Below are 20,700 nucleotides of genomic sequence, written 5' to 3' on the forward strand. Positions count from 1 at the left end.
TGAGGATAATATTCTGCTGAATACATGAAGTACTAGATTTTCAACTGAAGCAAAGGCATCTGGAGCTGCAGTACTGTGAGCTGCAGTCTGTTCTATTGGTGCAGATAAAATGGTGTTTGTTTTTCCTCTCAGACCCAGAACGTTCCTGCTCCAGGGCGGAAGTCAGCGGAGTATTGCCAACCAGAAAGTAACCCTATTGAACAGAAGAACCCGGACACAAGGTGTGCATCTCTTAATGAACGGCTGCTGTTGTGCAATGTAGAACATCCTAAATACATTCATTACTTCCATCTGGAAGTTTCCAGAGTGTTGTGTTTATCTGTAATTAATGGATTGTGTTTATTTAACTGGCCTTTCTTAGAGGAGGATTGTTTGCATTATTAGTGAGCTGCTGGGTGGATGTGACGTTCTTCTTACATTCCTGGCCTCTAGTGATCTGCATGTTTTGGCTAAAGTCATGTCAAAGAGCTGGCTTATTTGGCTCCCAAATAGTGCTTGGTTCAAAATGCAACATAGAACCATGAACAATGTCATCAATGTCAATCCTCCATCCGGTTGTCCCTGTCCTTGTCCATCTGGTCATGCTTCTGACCTGGACACAGCCCAAATGCATTTATTAATTATTACAACTTCTACTCTTAAAATGTTCACCCGGCACAGCCAGAAGAGGGCTGGTCACCCCTCCGAGCCGCTGTGCTTTAACACTGTTGTTCCATGCTCCTTTCAGGCTGGGTGTTTTGTAAAAGTGCTTTGTGACAACTGCTGATGTAAAAAGGGCTTTTATGAATACATTTGATTGATTGAACCCAAATGTAAAGGCCAAATGTTGGCTAGCATTATGTCAGATTGTGAAAGGGTAGGCTAGCATTATGTCAGATTGTGAAAGGGTAGGCTAGCATTATGTCAGATTGTGAAAGGGTAGGCTAGCATTATGTCAGATTGTGAAAGGGTAGGCTAGCATTATGTCAGATTGTGAAAGGGTAGGCTAGCATTATGTCAGATTGTGAAAGGGTAGGCTAGCATTATGTCAGATTGTGAAAGGGTAGGCTAGCATTATGTCAGATTGTGAAAGGGTAGGCTAGCATTATGTCAGATTGTGAAAGGGTAGGCTAGCATTATGTCAGATTGTGAAAGGGTAGGCTAGCATTATGTCAGATTGTGAAAGGGTAGGCTAGCATTATGTCAGATTGTGAAAGGGTAGGCTAGCATTATGTCAGATTGTGAAAGGGTAGGCTAGCATTATGTCAGATTGTGAAAGGGTAGGCTAGCATTATGTCAGATTGTGAAAGGGTAGGCTAGCATTATGTCAGATTGTGAAAGGGTAGGCTAGCATTATGTCAGATTGTGAAAGGGTAGGCTAGCATTATGTCAGATTGTGAAAGGGTAGGCTAGCATTATGTCAGATTGTGAAAGGGTAGGCTAGCATTATGTCAGATTGTGAAAGGGTAGGCTAGCATTATGTCAGATTGTGAAAGGGTAGGCTAGCATTATGTCAGATTGTGAAAGGGTAGGCTAGCATTATGTCAGATTGTGAAAGGGTAGGCTAGCATTATGTCAGATTGTGAAAGGGTAGGCTAGCATTATGTCAGATCCCTGAAGAAACCTGTTGAATGGGTTGTGATCCAGCACCAGTAAGCAGTGTCCAAAATGTACGTTTACACCTGCCAAGGGGACTGGTAGCCAAAATAATAAATTGCCTTTTTGTGTCACACAGAACAACTCATCACCACAGCCTCAGCATCATGCTGTAGCCAGCCTCTTGAAACTCCTTTATCTCCAAACCTCCATTTCTCACACAACTTTCTTTTTTATATGATTCGGCCACTCCCTAAATTAATAATATTTCAAAACAATTTATATAAATTATAAAAATTCTCCAAGGTTATGTTTATTTTAATGCTAATTTCCTGAAATTCTAAAAAATAAATGTCCCATGAAGCTGAGAATAATCACCCTGCAAACACTGCATACACATTCAGCATTTTAGATGTGGCTGTAATCCTATATAACCATTTAAGATGTGGCTGTAATCCTATATAACCATTTAAGATGTGGCTGTAATCCTATATAACCATTTAAGATGTGGCTGTAATCCTATATAACCATTTAAGATGTGGCTGTAATCCTATATAACCATTTTAGATGTGGCTGTAATCCTATATAACCATTTAAGATGTGGCTGTAATCCTAAATAATCACTGTGGCAACAAAATGTTCTGAGAATAGCACATCTAAAAGAAAGGGGTAAAGATTTGTTACTAATGGGAAAACTAGTATACATTACTTTAAAAAAACATGTGAAAATATTGAATGAATACCTTATAAAGCTCCGAATTGTATAGTCTCCTCTCTCCTTATTACTCCTTATTATGTTTATTATTTGTATGGTCTCCTTTCCAGCAATGTCCTTTTGCCGATAACTAATTCACCAATTAGAATGTACTTACTAGCTGTGCGATTGTTTCACCTAGCTCTCTTAGAAAGTATGCGCTTAGTGTTAGTTGCTCTGGGTAAGAGCATCTGCTTAATTACTAAAATGTAAATGTAAAACATGTTGAATTTCAGATGTCTAGTGACTTCCTCGGGTGGCTGGGTGCCTACGAAGATAACTATCAAATGAGTAAAAACATTTCTTTCTGTAGCAGGGGTTTTCAAACTTTTTCCAGAGAGGTTAAAGTTACAACGATGTCTGAATGGCAGGATGGTTAGTACTCTGGACAGGTTAGAGCTACAACCATGTCTGAATGGCAGGATGGTTAGTACTCTGGACAGGTTTAAGCTACAACCATGTCTGAATGGCAGGATGGTTAGTACTCTGGACAGGTTAGAGCTACAACAATGTCTGAATGGCAGGATGGTTAGTACTCTGGACAGGTTAGAGCTACAACCATGTCTGAATGGCAGGATGGTTAGTACTCTGGACAGGTTAGAGCTACAACCATGTCTGAATGGCAGGATGGTTAGTACTCTGGACAGGTTTAAGCTACAACCATGTCTGAATGGCAGGATGGTTAGTACTCTGGACAGGTTAGAGCTACAACCATGTCTGAATGGCAGGATGGGTTATTGTTTGGGACAGGTAACAACTGTGCTGTTGAACTTTTATTTCCTTCTGCAGTTCTTTACTTTCCTGTCATTAATGCATCAAGACTCTGTCCCAGAGCCTGTATTCACAATGCAAGAAATGTTGGGCCTTTTAGATAGTGATGAATAATAATAAAGGGGCAGATCCTTGATCAGCCCTCTGAGACACATTTTGACACCCGGCCTAGCAGATTGTTTGTTCTGTGGGCAGGGTCAGAGTGTGGGCTGAGTCAGGTCATGGTGCTCATGGGAAATGGAATGGCTGTGTACCAGTGTCTTGTGACCCAGTGTTTTGTGTTGTCTGAAAGAACATATGTGATCAGATGTCTCTTTATTTATTTTTCAAATGGCCATAGCAATCCAGAATATCTTTGGTTAAATTGTGTGGAAGTGCTCTTTGCTGTAGATGATTTAGTGTTGGGCCAATAACTAAAAGGTTGTTGGTTTGATCCCCTTTGCAGAAAAAGGGAAACATCTGCTGGGCTGGACTGGGTGTACCTCCCCAGTTAGATACTTAATTAAAACATGAGCTGAAGGCATAGACCTGGAGTTAGAGGCCTGTTTGACTAAGAAAGGAGGAAAAGGTCAGCATGGTGCCATAGATAGCAATGACCGTTTCTCTTCCTCAATCTCCTTCTATCAATCACACACTCCTTCTCAATCTCTCCCATTCAATCCCCCTCTCTCACTCTCTCTCTCTCTCTCTGTGTGTGTGTGTGTGTGTGTGTGTGTGTGTGTGTGTGTGTGTGTGTGTGTGTGTGTGTGTGTGTGTGTGTGTGTGTGTGTGTGTGTGTGTGTGTGTGTGTGTGTGTGTGTGTGTGTGTGTGTGTGTGTGTGTGTGTGTGTGTGTGTGTGTGTGTGTGTGTGTGTGTGTGTGTGTGTGTGTCCATCTGTCTCTCACAAACAGAAAATTGAACCTGCAAGCTCAGTAATTGTTGTTGGCAAGAGAATGTGCTTTCCGCTGGGTGCGTAGATTCTGGCCCTGTTGAGCAGTTCACACAGTTTCTAAATCCCATTACACATGCGTAGGACTAAATCCCATTACACATGCGTAGGACTAAATCCCATTACACATGCGTAGGACTAAATCCCATTACACATGCGTAGGACTAAATCCCATTACACATGCGTAGGACTAAATCCCATTACACATGCGTAGGACTAAATCCCATTACACATGCGTAGGACTAAATCCCATTACACATGCGTAGGACTAAATCCCATTACACATGCTTATTTTTCCACTAGGAGGACTCCTAAACAGCACTAAAGGTTCCTAGCTAAGAGTTTCCTCTTAAAACCTATTCACAAAGCTGCTGAAGACCAACTTTTACTAAGAAACAGGGAGAAATCTTAAGCTAAAAGAGAGGGCGGAGTTGACCCCGTTGCTATGGATGACGTGGTGTTCCATGAACAAGCCTAGTTAATATGCCCACTGTGATTGGCTGATAGGGGAGGGGTCTCTGTCAGTGAATTCATCATAGCAGTACTGTAGAAGGATGTGTCATGTTTCCATATAGAAATTAATATATTAAAATTAGATTGTAGTCTAAATGTCACTCATTAAATATGAAACCAAGAATTATATACTGATTAGTCCAGATATGTACAGCTAATTGTCAGCCTCTTACATGTCTGGCAGCTCGTAAAGAAATGCACGTCATCTTTTGATGGTGCAATAATTTGTGCAATTATGTGTCCCATCTATAGCACCAACTACACCGGGTGGTCCAGCTATGAAGTCGGCTTTGTTTTTTTGTAGTTGGTTAACATCATGAGGAAACCGAATGATTTGTTGCAGTATATTGGGTCTGGAGAGCGCATTTATTATTTGATGTAATATTCTACTGACAGAGAGAGCTCGTTTTCCCTGTAGGGAAGTAGCCTGGAGTTGTCATAACCTTGATCTCCAGTTTTACTGGGTTGTTTCTTTTTTTTGGTGAAGTGACAGCATCCCTGACTATGATCATAATTCCCTTGTGATTAAGGTGATACCTTGTTAAAAGCTCAGTATCAATAAATGTTTCTAAAAAGTTTGGTCTGATTATGAGGCGGATTGCCGGCAGCAGCCCTTTTAGGATTGTTTGTGACTTGGTCTTCACTACTTGGTCTTCACTACTTGGTCTTCACTACTTGGTCTTCACTACTTGGTCTTCACTACTTGGTCTTCACTACTTGGTCTTCACTACTACATAAGCGGGGCTACGACCGAAACCTGAAACTGTATACGGTTATATTGCGACTGTTTCTGGTGTGGAATAGTTCATCTTCAGTCTTGTTAGCAATTGTTCAATTCTTATGATTATTCCTAGGAAGTTAGTAGAAACTAGTAAGCCTATTACTGGCTAATAAGCTGTTAAGACAGCCAGTGGCAAAAGCAATAGAGTTCATAGACACTATTTGTGGTTGAGGTAAACTTAATAAGAAACGTTAGTCAGTTTAACTGTATCAATGTCATTCACGAATGGCCAAATAACTATTAAAATGGCCAGTGGCAAAAGAGGATTTGTTCAGGATAGACAGAAGCCACTTGTCTATCCTGAGAGCTGGCACACGTACATCTGTGGTGTAGTGGTTAACGACACAGCCTTTCACGTGGGAGACCCGGGTTCAAATCTTGAGGTGGCAACTTTTTCTATTGCGGGCCGGCTGAACCAGGCTTGCCTGGTTTCTTGAATAATAAGGGATTTGTTTCAAATTATTGTTACAAGCTTTTCCACAAAAAACTATCGCAAACTATAAACGTTGTCAAAAACGTGCATCGTCTTCCATGAATTAGTGCAGAGATACAGTACCTCACAAATTTTTGTAAATATTTGATTATATCTTTTTTTATAGCTGTACACTCACTGCTTTACTTTGTAGCAAAGTATCATTTCTTCAGTGTTGTCACATGAAAAGATAAACCAAAATATTTACAAAAATGGGAGGGGTGTACTCACTTTTGTGAGATACTGTATGTATGAATTGGCATACATTAGCTAACGTCTTTGTGTTAATTTTTTCTGGGCATTATAGGCACAGCGGGTGGAAAACCAGGGAGAAGACTGAAGAGCTAGAAGATTTCCCAGAACCCCCTTCACCCGTGATCGACCAGGAGGCTACTGACATACGACCCCCTGCTGTCCCATACGACCCCACCCCTAACCTTAACCGCACCCCTGACTACCACAGACCCACCTCCATCCCTGACCTTAACCCCACCCCTGACTACCACAGACCCACCTCCATCCCTGACCCGGCCCTGGACACAGACCGCCCCCCCCCTCCAGACCTGTCCAACCCCACTAACCTTCACCTCCACTATGGCCCAAGGAGGAATGCTCCTGTCCCACCTCCAACCAGACAGGACCAGTCCATAGAGCCAGAGAACAGCCACTCCCAGGAGTCTCATCCTGGCTCTGAGGGCAGAACCTCCACCTACACCCTCCTGATCAGAGAGCATAGCCCCGCCCCCGTCTCCACCCACTCCCCAAGGAAAGATTCTGAGAAGAGTAGAGGATTGTTGAAGGAGACCATTCACCCGGCAGTGCCGTCCAGTCCTGGCCCAGCCCTTCCCACCCTACCCCGTGTAGCCCGACCCAGTATGGAGGACCAGGTCCATCGTTCTCCCTCTCCTCAGTTCGCTCCTCAGAGGCTGACCGACAAGCCGCCTGTGTTGCTCCACTTACACCAGGACAGCCCTGGCTCTGACCTCAACACCAGGTAAGATTAGACTGGACCATTGATCTGTAATGATCAGATTTTTGTCTTGTTCTACTACAAAAAGATGTCTGTTGTGTTATTGGTCAGCTGCTGTCTTCACACCCTCTGTTCTCTGTACAAAGGCTCTTATTCTCTGTCTCCAACCAGAAACAGCAGTAATACCATGAATAATTGTTCCAATCCAGTAGCAGCATAGTTTCAACAGGCTGGATGTGGTTTGGTACAGAAGTCGTTTGTTGCCGTTCTGTGTGGAGACATAATTGATATCATCTGTAGAGAAGGCAGCTCTGTACAGTCAGCTGTCAGAACATTCCAGCCTGGGTTACTTGTGAGGGGAGGAGCCACAGCTTCTCAGCGGTGCCGAGAGGGAAAAGCCTGCAATGTCATCATGTCACATGACTTGGTCAGCCCCACCTTGGCAGAATAACTGTAGTGTCAGTAGAAAGTCTCTCTGGGGAACAGCTTAGATGGTCTCATTCCACTGACTCTCTCTGTTGTCTAACTGCCCTCCTGTCCTGTCTGTCTCCCCTGCCTTTCTCTCTGTGTCCCGCCTGTCTGCATGATGATTCTAGGGTGGACGCTGTGATGGAGTCTTCCGGTAGCTCTGTGAGGAAGGTTCCTATACAGATTGTCCACTCAGAGACCCAGACTGAGAAGGAGCGTCGACAGTACCTCCTGCAGCACAGTGACTCTGCAGAAGTTGGATCCCAGGTGCCCGGGCTGGCTCCTCTCAGCAGCCTAGGGCCGTCAGGAGACCCAGACCAGTCCTATTCTCTGTTCTGTGCCTACAGCCGTCAGAGAGACCCTGCCTCAGTGCTGCCTCCACCTCCCGCCCCATACACAACTTCTGAGACGGGTCAACACCGAGACCCAGACGAGGCTCCTTTCAGCTACCAAGCTGCTCTGCTCCAATCACTGCCCTGCCAGCAGATAGCCCCGCCCCCAAACGGCCCCAGCCAACAGAAGGCGTCACCACTAGCCCCGCCCCATGACCCCCCTGGCAGTAACGACCTATCTCCTTCCGGCCCTGTCCTCCACTCTGAGGAGGATTTGAAGAGAGAGGAGCTAGCTAGGGACATCCTGAATAAAGACCGCTCCCTAGCTGACATCCTGGACCAGAGCGGCAGGAGGACCACCATGGACCTGATGGAAGGCTTGTTCCCCCAGGGAGAGGTGCTGCTGGAAGGGAAGGCGAGGAGAAAGTTCTCTCCTAAAGATACCAAGTCACCACATCCCTCTGAGGACAGGTTAGTGTCTGACTTTTGTTAACATCTTCCTGTTCTCAAAGTGCCTTTTTATACTACGATAGTTTCATTTAGATAAACAACCATTTTGCATCGGACACAAAATATCTTAGTGTGAACGGTGAAAAGGGTCAGGGTTAGGGTCAGGGTTAGGGTTAGGGTTAGGTTAGGGTTAGGGTCCCCTTCCAGTATAACGTGGAGGATGTTCCACATGGGTTTTGCCCACAATTACTGAAGACCCTCTGCTGTGCTAACTGGCTAAGCAATTGATGTTAGAAAGGAGGGCTAGAAATTGTAGTTTATTCTACCTGTCACAAACAGGTTTCTTTAGTATTTTTAATGAAATGTACACATTGCATGAGCTTGCTGAGGGAGGCAACTGCTAATCTGAGAGAACTAATTTCTGATTTAGCAACAGAAGCCAGTTAGCAAGCTTTTGGGAGGAGAGATTTCAACATAACCTGGGGTGGTTAGCAGCATTCTTGACCGTGTCCTCTTTTGTTCAGTAGGTATGACTGGAGGACTCCGCTACAACGTTTGCTTGCATGCTATCTTTATTTTCTGTCAAAAACTTGCAGCTCATTTTTGGTTGACATACCGTAGCTATGGACACTTTGGTATTTGCATTTCACAATTTCACACAAATCAAGCTTTTATCTAGCCCTTTTGGCTGGCCCACTATCTAGCCCACTGTTGCCTGGCCCGCTATCTAGCCCACAATATTTTCATATTAATTAAATGTTATTTAATTTGAAATGTTTTTGCCAGTAATTGTTATAGTGTAAACTGGACTATTGAAATGATTAACCGTTTGACATTTTTGAAAACAGATTGAAATAGATTGTAAGAAACCTTATGACACTAAATGTAAGTTGTAATAATTCAGAAAATGTGTTGACACTACTTGGCTTGTGTGGATATTAGCATGGTCTACTTTCAGTACTACTTGGCTTGTGGGGGGTTGGCATGGTCTACTTTCAGTAGCGAGTGGATATGTTTTCATCCTGGTCCTCTGTGGGAGTTAACAGCTGTTATTAGCATTGAGCTACACAGACGTTTCTGTGTCTGTAGATGTGTTCTAAATGAGACTCATTCCAGGAATGACAACAGTGTTGCTGCTGCCGCTGCCTTGGTGACTAACTCCGCCTACTACAGCACGTCAGCGCCTAAGGCGGAGCTTCTCATCAAGCTTAAAGACATGCAGGAGAGGGAGGAGTTAGAGGAGGAGGTGGAGTCAGAGGAGGAGCTGGATCACGACCTGGCCATTAAGAAGGTACATTAAAACATCGCCTGTCCTCTTCTGCTTGGGAACGCAGATAAAGGTTCTTTTTAAAAACTTTCTTCTGTGATTTAATCATTGACATGGTCTGATCTGCAAAAAACATCCCTGATCCCAAAAATTTATTTTTCTGAATACTTGCAATTTAAAGAAAATAATTCTAATATCAGGCCAAATGCAACTGACAACTATTCAGGATTTATTTTGCATAAAATAAAGCAGGTATTTATGGACAGAAAGCGTAGTGCAGCCCTTTCTCTTCTCCTCTACGGACCTCAGGTAAAAGAAGAATGTGCCTAATTAAAAGCGCTGTAAATGTGATGTATGTATGTTTATATAAAGTACCAGTCAAAAGTTAAGACACTCCTACTCATTCAAGGGTATTTCTTAATTTCTTTTATATTTTCCACACTGCTGAATAATATTAGTGAAGACATCAGTCTAAATAACACACATGGAAGAAACCAGTGTAGTGATTCCATTACAGTGATGACAGAATATATTTGGGAATTGAGAGTCATCTGGACTGAATCTGGCTGAATGTATTTGGGAATTGGGAGTCGTCTGGACTGAATCTGGCTGAATGTATTTGGGAATTGGGAGTCATCTGGACTGAATCTGGCTGAATGTATTTGAGAATTGGGAGTCGTCTGGACTGAATCTGGCTGACTCTGATCCTGTGTTTCCCTGCAGCAGGAGCTGGTGGACAGCCTGAGCAGGAAGCTACAGGTGCTGCGTGAGGCCAGGGAGAGCCTCCAGGAGGACGTCCAGGACAACAATGCCCTGGGCCTGGAGGTGGAGGCCACGGTGCAGCAGCTCTGTAAGCCCAACCAGCTGGACAAGTTCCGGATGTTTGTAGGAGACCTGGACAAGGTGGTTAGTCTTCTGCTGTCGCTGTCTGGACGCCTGGCCAGGGTGGAGAATGCCCTGAACAGTCTGGAGGAGGACGTGGCCTGTGAGGAGAGGGTGAGTGTCCAGGCTTCAATGTCCTGTGACCTTTCATTATTTATTTATTTTTTTTATGAAGACTGGCTTTTTCAGATCGAAGCATGTCAGTTCTGCTCATGTTGGATTGTCCTTGATGTTCTGCTATCTCAAACACGCTTCACACAAACCCTTCCCCAGATGTGCTCCATTAACTGAGACATGCCCCCCCTTCCACAGAGGACTCTGATGGAGAAGAGGAAATTGCTGGTTCGGCAGCATGAGGATGCCAAGGAGCTGAAGGAGAACCTGGACCGGCGGGAGAAAGTGGTCTATGACATCCTGGCCTCCTACTTGAAGGAGGAAAGCCTGGCTGACTACGAACACTTTGTCAAGATGAAGTCGGCCCTCATCATCGAACAGCGCAAGCTGGATGACAAGATCAAACTGGGAGAAGAGCAGCTCAAATGTCTGATGGACAGCCTTCCACTGGAGCAGAGGGTCAATCTCTGACCTGTGACCCCTACAGTGAAGAATGAAGAGGGAGCTGTGACCTCTGGGTCAGAGGGTGAATGTGTTGTCTGACTGATTCAAAATGGCCCTCCAGCACCACTGGGTGGCAGCAAAGAGCCGAGCTCAGAGGCTCAACACATCATATCCTCTGAACCAGCCAAATGGCAGATCACACACATTTAAATATGAACTATTAAAACTGTATTTACACAGGACTGCTCTCCCATGGACCATGATGTCACCATCTGGAATTCGCCACACACAGATAAGAGTCTCGGACACTGTTCCCAATGGCGACAGATATTACATTGAGGAATAATTTACTTTTGTTTTTAGTAATTTATTGTAGCCTGTTGAATCTGTACTGAGGGGTAGTGTAGGACAGTATTTTATCCTACAGTGATTTTACCTGTTATTCAACAATAACATTGATAAACTACACATTTGTCATCTCCATATTGCAAAATGATCTTCTTGATATTTCAGTGAAAGGTTACTGTTGTCCTTTTCCAAAACGAGTGGCCTTTCGTTCCAATGTTGTTTCATGCTGTGTCCCCCTTTACATTTTTTTGTAACAATTCTTTATTTTCATTTGAAGCATTATGATGATTACTACCATGTAATGGCAGGTGGACATGCTAGTCCTTCACTGTGTAAGGAATAGTATTGTCAAGAGGCACTTTGCTCAACAAACTAAGACAGATTTGGCACTTCGAATCCCATGATCCTCCAGTCATAGAGCTGGTCTTATTTGCATGATTCTTCTGTTGGTCATATTTGCTTGCTAGTTTGCTGTGTGTGTGGGTCCTTCCATCAAATTAGTACCTTTTGGGGAATTTAACTTGGACAAATGTAGTTCAAAAATAATAAAATCTTCCCATCGCAAGAATGTATACGAAATAAAATACTATTGTGAAGTGCCATATGAAGAAACAGGTCTGACCATTTCATCTTAAGTCAGCCAAACAGTTGACATGGAGGAACAACAAAACGCACATTTCGCAAAACACAAATGTAATTCTTAAAACATTTCCATCCTGTCTATCTGTGGGTAACAGGGTTGACCTGCTCACATTTCACACCAGAACATGGAAAAAAAAGTACAACCAGCTCACAAGCTGTTTACGCATGGATTTGAGTATGTATTGATTTTTTTACCATTTATTAAGGCAAAAGTTCAGTTCACCTAAAAAAAATTTATTTAGAATATATAAATATTTTCTAAGCAATGGAGCTGGGCTTCACACTCATGGTTGAAGTCACCTTTCCATTTGAGCACAGAGGGTTCCATTTGGCACTTTATATTCTCTTAATATTCAAAACTTTATGAATTGCATTTTCCACAAGGTTTCTTTCAAAGGGCACTTTAATAATTCAGGCTTTTACATTTCTTATTAAAATAATAAATCAACGCCAAAGGTAATCTTTGAGTGGAATGACCCATATATTGGTGACTGTTACCTTCTGCTTTTTTCTCTTAATTGTGTTACTCGTGGTGCTATGTTGGGCATAAGTTCAGTTGATCATCGTGTTATCTTTATATAATATATTGCCCAGACAACTGGAGCATTCAGAGGAATTCACTATTAACCTATAACCCAAATAAAGGAAACAAACATTTTGATTAACAGAGTTACGCAATGTATTATGTGATATGAAGGACAACGTGGTCACCATCAAGTTTCAGGTAATTTCCCAAAGGGTCCAATGAGTCCGTGTGTGTGTGTGTGTGTGTGTGAGTGTCTGTATGTGTCTGGCTCTGCTGGGCTGCTTTATATCAAATAAACAGGCTTCTTTAAGGAACATGAGGTGTGTGTGGTGTTTGACCCATAAAGCATTCTGATGGATGTGAATTACTCTAATGCTCTTAAAGACACAGTCCAGTATTATAGTCTGGTCATTACAATTCTACTAAGAATGAATAATGAAGAACACACCTGCAGGCATGATGGATTGTTTAAATGATTAAAGATTCCCTAGAGAAGAGGTGTAGAAGTCAGGTGGTGCTGTAATGTGGATTTTATTGATGTCATAGGTCCTCCCTGGATAGTTATTGTATCTGGTCAATCATTTACTAGGATTGTATTCATTCGTTTAAATTGTATTTTAGTCTGACTATCCCATGGTGGTTGAATGGCAGCTGTCAGGGTCTCATCTGTAGTGCTTGGATTCAGGAGTGGCAGGATATTCTGATTTCTACATGTAGGATAACCAAAGACTTCAAAGGTAACTCTTCTGTGAGAATTCCTAGTTTATATTTCAGACAGTGAATGACCACATCAAATCATCATGCATGTTAATAAAAAATTCAATTTTACTAAATTAGCAGACACTAATCCAGGGTGACATTCAATGCATTAATCTGAAGATAGCTGAGACCATATCAGTCATACAGTTGCATGAACATTATACAAACCCGATTCCAAAAAAGTTGGGACACTGTACAAATTGTGAGTAAAAAAGGAATGGAATAATTTACAAATTTCATAAACATATATTTAATTCACAATAGAATATAGATAACATATCGAATGTTGAAAGTGAGACATTTTGTAATGTCATGCCAAATATTGGCTCATTTTGGATTTCATGAGAGCTACACATTCCAAAAAAGTTGGGACAGGTAGCAATAAGAGGTTGGAAAAGTTAAATGTACACATAAGGAACAGCTGGAGGACCAATTTGCAACTTATTATGTCAATTGGCAACATGATTGGGTATAAAAAGTGCCTCTCAGAGTGGCAGTGTCTCTCAGAAGTCAAGATGGGCAGAGGATCACCAATTCCCCCAATGCTGCGGCATTAAATAGTGGAGCAATATCAGAATGGAGTTTCTCAGAGAAGAATTGCAAAGAGTTTGAAGTTATCATCATCTACAGTGCATAATATCATCCAAAGATTCAGAGAATCTGGAACAATCTCTGTGCGTAAGGGTCAAGGCCGGAAAACCATACTGGATGCCTGTGATCTTCGGGCCCTCAGACGGCACTGCATCACATACAGGAATTATACTGTAATGGAAATCACAACATGGGCTCAGGAATATTTCCAGAAAACATTGTCGGTGAACACAATCCACCGTGCCATTCGCCGTTTCCGGCTAAAACTCTATAGGTCAAAAAAGAAGCCGTATCTAAACAGAATCCAGAAGCACAGGCGTTTTCTCTGGGCCAAGGATCATTTAAAATGGACTGTGGCAAAGTGGAAAAGTGTTCTGTAGTCAGACAAATCAAAATTTGAAGTTCAATTTGGAAAACTGGGACGCCATGTCATCCGGACTAAAGAGGACAAGGACAACCCAAGTTGTTATCAGAGCTCAGTTCAGAAGCCTGCATCTCTGATGGTATGGGGTTGCATGAGTGCGTGTGGCATGGGCAGTCTACACATCTGGAAAGGCACCATCAATGCTGACAGTTATATCCAAGTTCTAGAACAACATATGCTCTCATCCTGACGTCGTCTCTTTCAGGGAAGACCTTGCATTTTCCAACATGACAATGCCAGACCACATACTGCATCAATTACAATGTCATGGCTGCATAGAAGAAGGATCCGGGTACTGAAATGGCCAGCCTGCAGTCCAGATCTTTCACCCATAGAAAACATTTGGCGCATCAAAAAGAGGAAGGTGCGACAAAGAAGACCTAAGACAGTTGAGCAACTAGAAGCCTGTATTAGGCAAGAATGGGACAACATTCCTATTCACAAACTTGAGCGACTTGTCTCCTCAGTCCCCAGACATTTGCAGTCTGTTATAAAAAGAAGAGGGGATGCCACACAGTGGTAAACATGGCCTTGTCCCAACTTTTTTGAGATGTGTTGATACCATGAAATTTTAAATCGACTTATTTTTCCCTTAAAGTGATAAATTTTCTCAGTTTAAACATTTGATATGTCATCTATGTTGTATTCTGAATAAAATATTGGAATTTGAAACGTCCACATCATTGCATTCTGTTTTTAGTCACAATTGTACAGTGTCCCAACTTTTTTGGAATTGGGTTTGTAGTATGTAAACGTTATTAGTACTAGTCAGTACAATGTCTTAAATACTTCAGTTGTATTTCGAGTCAGTGCAATGTCTTAAACAAATACTTCAGTCATGTTTTGGGGCAGTAAGTCATATTTAGAGGCAGACTGCCATATGAATGTCATTAAATACTAAGTTGTAGATTGAGAATCATGTTTTATAATGAGCTGTTTCACCAGCTGACCGGTGCTAACATTAACAGAACACTACACTAGGAGAGCTCAAAGAGCACAGAATTACATGTTTCTGCTTAGCTGTAAGGCATGATCTTTACTATCTCTTGTCTTTACAGTATCTAGCCTCTCATTCAGATGACCTTTAGTACCTCCAGCTTGTTATTCTGATAAACTAGACCTGGGGTATAAAACTCAATCCACAGATGGTGGAGTGGGCTTGTTTTTGGGTTCTTTGGATTTGTCTAAATAGAATCTAGACAACCAGGTGAGAGGTTCCTTTATCACACAACTGATAACTGCTGACAAGAGAACCTAACTAATACAACCAGCTGAGAGGAGAATCTAACTAATACAACCAGCAGAGAGGAGAACCTAACAAACACAACCACTTGACGAGAGAATTTAACACAACCACCTAACAAAATAACTAATACAACCAGCAGAATAGAGAATGTAACTAACACAACCTCCTGAGAAGAGAACCTAACTAACAGAACCAGCTGACTAGAGAACTTAACGACCACAAACACCTGAGAGGAGAACCTAACTAATACAACCAGCTGTGAGGATAACCTAATGAATACAACCAGCTGAGGAAAAAACTTAACTAACAACCAACTGAGAGGAAAACCTAATTAATACAACCAACAGACTAGAGAATTTAACTAACACAACCACCTGAGAGGAGAACCTAACTAATATAACCACCTGAGAGGGGAACCTCACTAATACAACCAGCTGAGAGGGGAACCTAACTAATATAATCACCTGAGAGGGGAACCAAACTAATATAACCAGCTGACTAGAGAATTTAACTAACACAACCACCTGAGAGGAGAACCTAACTAATATAACCACCTGAGAGGGGAACCTCACTAAACAACCAGCTGATAGGGGAACCTAACTAATATAATCACCTGAGAGGAGAAACTAACGCATGTAACCAGCTGAGAGGAGAACCTAACTAACATAACCACCTGAGCGGAGAACCTAACTAATATAACAAGCTGACTAGCGAACCTAACTAACACAACCACCTGGGAGGAGAACTTAACTAATACAACCAGCTGACTAGATAACTTAACTAATACAACCAGCTGACTAGAGAACTTAACTAACACAACCAGCTGAGAGGAGAACCTCACTAATAAGATACTTTAATTCTCTTTAATCAGAGGAGCACCAACATGCAGATATTGGGACCTGTAGGGAATGAGTTACACTAAAATCCCTGGAATGAGATCCACTAAAGTCTATAGAATGTGTTCCACTGAAGTCTATAGAATGAGTTTCTCTAAAGTCTATAGAATGAGTCACACTAAAGTCTATAGAATGAGCTGCCCTAAAGTCTCTGCTACCAGAAAATAATTTTATTTTGGTGTGAATAGGCAACTTATTGATGTTGGTTTTCTCTTCCATTTAGAACTGACTTCGATGGTAGCTACTTCAAGTGAGTAAAGGTATACTTACTACTACTGGCTTATGTTGTTGTCCCACCTAGCTATGTAAGGTGAATGCACTCTATGTTACTCTGGATGAGTGTCTGTTCAGTGCTGATCTTTTATTATACTTCCATTATTCCTATTAGTGTTTTTGCCTTATGTGTCATGGCAACCAGCGAGGCAGCAGCAGAATTGATTTGCAAAAGGACCAGCTGTGAGCTGTACTGGGTCTGGAGTCAGCTGACCATCTGAACCCAGGTCATCGACATTACTTTCTGGTGTTGGCATCATGGTGTATCTGGCCCACACAGCACATTGGCAGTTCCTGGGCCTGGTGATCGGTTGTGTCGGCTGGATCCTAACCATGGTCACTGCTGGCCAGAACGAGTGGCGAATTTGGTACGTAGAGGATGTCTCTAATGTAGCGTCTGGCACGGCCTGGGTGGGTGTGTGGCGGGCCTGTTTCTATAGCCACACCCTCCCTGACTTTGAGTTCTGCCGGTCAATTGGCATCACTGACCCATTCATTCCCTTGGAAATACCTGTGTCTCAGGTGATGGTCATGGTGACAGTGATCCTGGGTCTCACAGGGAACATGGTTGGAGCATACGCTGTGAGGAACATCTACTTTGGTGAGAAGACTTCTAACATCATAAGGCTTCTGTTCACTGGGGCTGGAGTGCTGTATGTCCTGACAGGAGCCAGCTGCTTGATGCCTCTGATTTGGAACATGACATCCATTCTGACCAATCAGACAATAACCTTTCCTCCAGAGTTCCACCTCCCCCCTGCCCCCACCACACAGAAAGTGGGAGTGGCTATCTGGATCGGCATCAGTGCTTCCATCTTATTGTTCTTCAGTGGCATCCTCTTCCTCTGCTACAGTTATCCAACTGAGGCATCAAGGCCGGCAACTCAGCCAACCAGTGGAGACAAGCACCTTGAGCATGGGACAGCCATGTTCATGTCTAAACTAGAGAATGGAAATGAGGTCAGCAGCCGAGCCAGAGACAACATAGTCTTCCAGGCTGAGGAGGACCTCTAGTGGTGAGAAGGACTTCTAGTGGTGAGGAGGACTTCTAGTGGTGAGGAGGACCTCTAGTGGTGAGGAGGACTTCTAGTGGTGAGGAGGACCTCTAGTGGTGAGGAGGACTTCTAGTGGTGAGGAGGACTTCTAGTAGTGAGGAGGACCTCTAGTAGTAAGTAGGACTTCTAGTGGTGTGGAGGACTTCTAGTGGTGAGGAGGACTTCTAGTGGTGAGGCGAGACACTGGAACACATGAGAAGTATATAGATGCATAAATCTCAGATCACTGTTGAAACTGAATGTATTTTACAATAATGTTTTTTACCTCTAATGAATGAAATAAAAACACAAAAAATGTCTTTAATTATTAGTGAAAAAATGACCCTTCTGACAGAATGTATGTGTTACAACTGTAGAGCATTTCATGAGTAATTTTCATATTGAAACCATTTCCTGCTCCTTGGCTTGACCTGTTGTTGGACACTGCTGTGAATCAAATTAACTCTACTGCACCTCAGTGTGGGGCCAACACTTCCTACCCAGCTCTCAAGACTGTGTCACAAATTATACCCTATTCACTACAGAGTGCACTACTTCAGACCAGAGTCCTCTGTGTTAGTCAGGGAATAGAGTTCCATTTGAGACACAGCCTGTCATTTGTTGATGCTGAAACAGCTGAACTGTAATCTAGTAGGAATGGAATATTGGTTGTGACAAATCTCAACAGGAGTTATGTGATCTCTTCTTATAAAACATTTTAATCCAGGCAAATTAATTTGATAATTAGCTCAGATTTAATTTCTCAGTTGGAGTATAAGCTGTCTCTGTGTTTTGGGTGAGCTTGGTCCAATGTCTAGATATACATCTGTTGTCTAGCTGACTATATCTATCTGCAGTGCCTTCTCATATATATACAGTCATGTCAAAAGTACTCCCCCTGGAAAGTTGTCTATTTTCTTCTGTTTTTAACAAATGGATAAATTTCCTCTCTAAAGTACAATATAAATACAACATTAAATCAAAATGGATTTTGTTACAGATTAACACAAAATGTCCATATTTTAGGGTGTTGTGACAACTGCGACCTCTGCTGGTTCACCTCCCCCTGCAGTGGGCGGGCCCCAGCGGTCGACGTCACCGGCCTTCTGACACCACCGTCTCATCATACATTTCACCTGTGTCTCGTTTAGTGCACCTGTTCCTCATCATCGCTGTTTCCCCCGGTATATATGTTCCCTCTGCTCCCCCTGTCTTTGTGTGTGATTGTCTCTACCTGTTTGTAGAGCTGTGCTACGCTTTGTGAAGCTGTATATGTTCGATTGGATTCTATTAAATAACCTTCCACCACGCCTTCTCCTGCTCCTCCTTGCTCCTCAAACCCCGAAGCCGTGACAGAATCACACACCTAAGAAATACAGCAAGGATATGGAGCCTACAGGAGCCACAGGCAAGGTCGGTGTTGCGGAGGCGGTCCGAGTACATTCAACAATGCTGGCCAGCCTAGGCGCGGCAATGGACAACGTCTTGAAAGCGGTACAGCGCCTAGAGCTGAGCCAGCAGACCCCCGCAGCACCGGCCGTTTCTCCGCCTGCCCTTTCCTCGCCGCCTAGCATGGGGGCACTGCATCTCCCCTTGCCCAGGGACTTCGACGGGGCGGCGGACCGCTGCCAGGGATTCCTCCTACAACTGGACATCGCGCTCCAGGCGATGCACCCTGCGCCGACCGAGGCTCAGAAGATCACCTCGCTCGTCTCCTGCCTATCCGGAAAAGCCCTGGAGTGGGCCACCGCCGTCTGGAACACCGAGCAGCCCACCCAGGGCAGCTACGCCGATTTCACCCGCCGCTTCCGAACCGTGTTCGACCATCCACACGAAGGGAGAGAGGCGGGTGAACGACTGTTCCACTTACGGCAGGAGACGAGATCGGCGCAGGAATTCGCTCTGGAGTTCCGGACCCTGGCAGCGGGATCGGGGTGGAACGAGCGGGCTCAGATCGACCACTACCGGTGTAGCCTTCGCGAGGACGTCCGGAGGGAGCTGGCTTGTCGAGACGTGTCCCTCTCCTTTGACCAACTGGCGGACATGTCCATCCGTCTCGACAACCTGCTAGCTGCCCGAGGACGTCCCGGAAGAGGCCCGCCCGTTCCACCCTGCCAACCAGACGCTGCCGTCCCCATGGCCCTGGGGGCGGCTGCGCTGTCGGGCAGGTGTAGGGGAGGAGAGGTGCGGAGTGCCTCCAAGAGGAAACGAGGCCGTACAACCGCGCCGCACCGCACCTCCCTCCCCGAGTCAAGAGGTGACAGGCAGGGCACTTCCGCATCACCCCAGGTAGCACATGCACATTCACCACTAACCTCTTCCCTCTCTATGTGCACTGTCCCTGTTAGGTTCCCCGGCTTTCCGCGGCTCTCCCGGTGTAAGGCGCTGGTAGACTCAGGCGCAGCCGGAAATTTCATGGATAAGTCTTTTGCCCTGCGGTCACGCATACCCCTCCAGGCCCTCGACACCCCCCTGCCCGTGAGAGCTCTTGACAGCCGGCCACTAGGGTCAGGTCTGGTCACGAGTTGCACTGTTCCCCTCCTCCTGGTTACCGACAACCGACACAGTGAAACCATATCCTTTCACATAATCGACTCACCCACATTCCCAATAGTTTTAGGTTTCCCCTGGTTATCCCTACACGACCCCGTCATCTCCTGGTCTAGTCGACGTCTGTCGGGGTGGTCGCGGAAGTGCCAGGGTAGGTGTTTGGGTGTTTCCGTTGGCTCGACCTCGGTGGAGAGTCCAGACAGTGCGCCCGCCGTGCCCATTCCCCCCGAATACAGGGACTTGGCTACGGTTTTCTCCAAAGCCAAGGCTGCTGTGTTGCCACCACACCGGCTGGGGGATTGTGCGATAGACCTCGTTGACGGAGCCGCACTCCCGAAGGGTCACGTGTATCCACTGTCTCGCACCGAAACGGAGACTATGAACGCCTACGTTACGGAAGCGTTGGAACAGGGATACATTAGGCCCTCCAAGTCACAGGTCTCCTCGAGTTTCTTTTTTGTGAAAAAGAAGGACGGTGGTTTGCGCCCGTGCATCGATTACCGGGCGCTGAACAAGATCACCATTCCGTTCCGCTACCCTCTCCCTTTGATCTCTGCGGAGGTGGAGAGGATGCACGGGGCCCGCTTTTTCACTAAATTAGACCTCAGGAGTGCCTATAACCTGGTGCGTATCCGGGAAGGAGACGAGTGGAAAACCGCTTTTAGTACCACATCTGGCCATTACAAGTA

At 44.3% G+C, this 20,700-nt stretch overlaps 2 protein-coding genes across 10 annotated transcripts in view; both read left to right on the forward strand.

Moving 5' to 3' along the window:
* Positions 1-12,552, forward strand: part of LOC105029426 (protein Shroom2) — a 50,570-nt gene extending 38,018 nt beyond the window's left edge. For 5 of the 6 annotated variants that reach the window (XM_020049238.3, XM_020049240.3, XM_013134869.4 and 2 more), the window contains 6 exons: positions 133-221; positions 6,103-6,789; positions 7,362-8,036; positions 9,132-9,306; positions 10,006-10,278; positions 10,477-12,552. In XM_020049238.3, coding sequence (XP_019904797.3) covers positions 133-221; positions 6,103-6,789; positions 7,362-8,036; positions 9,132-9,306; positions 10,006-10,278; positions 10,477-10,749 — 2,172 coding nt within the window. In that variant the 3' untranslated portion in view covers positions 10,750-12,552. The remainder of the gene's footprint in view (positions 1-132; positions 222-6,102; positions 6,790-7,361; positions 8,037-9,131; positions 9,307-10,005; positions 10,279-10,476) is intronic. The other variant, XM_020049239.3, reaches the window with a different exon arrangement.
* A 325-nt stretch (positions 12,553-12,877) lies between these two features.
* On the forward strand, positions 12,878-17,563 carry LOC105029425 (claudin-34). Of its 4 annotated transcripts, none has more exons than XM_010902775.3 (3): positions 12,878-12,975; positions 16,378-16,414; positions 16,543-17,563. In XM_010902775.3, exon 3 carries the CDS (start codon positions 16,686-16,688, stop codon positions 17,439-17,441), a length of 756 nt encoding a protein of 251 aa, XP_010901077.1. In that variant the 5' UTR covers positions 12,878-12,975; positions 16,378-16,414; positions 16,543-16,685; the 3' UTR covers positions 17,442-17,563. The 4 variants fall into 4 exon arrangements, with proteins under 4 accessions (XP_010901077.1, XP_010901076.1, XP_019904420.1 ...); XM_010902774.3 differs by having other exon boundaries at positions 16,378-16,404; XM_020048861.2 differs by having other exon boundaries at positions 16,378-16,404; positions 16,573-17,563.
* Positions 17,564-20,700: the final 3,137 nt, after the last annotated feature.

Source organism: Esox lucius, chromosome 8, assembly GCF_011004845.1.
Source record: "Esox lucius isolate fEsoLuc1 chromosome 8, fEsoLuc1.pri, whole genome shotgun sequence".
Classification (NCBI taxonomy): Eukaryota; Metazoa; Chordata; class Actinopteri; order Esociformes; family Esocidae; genus Esox; species Esox lucius.

What these genes read in the sequence shown, in the direction of transcription:
- LOC105029425 (XM_010902775.3), top strand. Translation starts at nt 16,686, where the DNA reads ATGGTGTATCTGGCCCACACAGCACATTGGCAGTTCCTGGGCCTGGTG.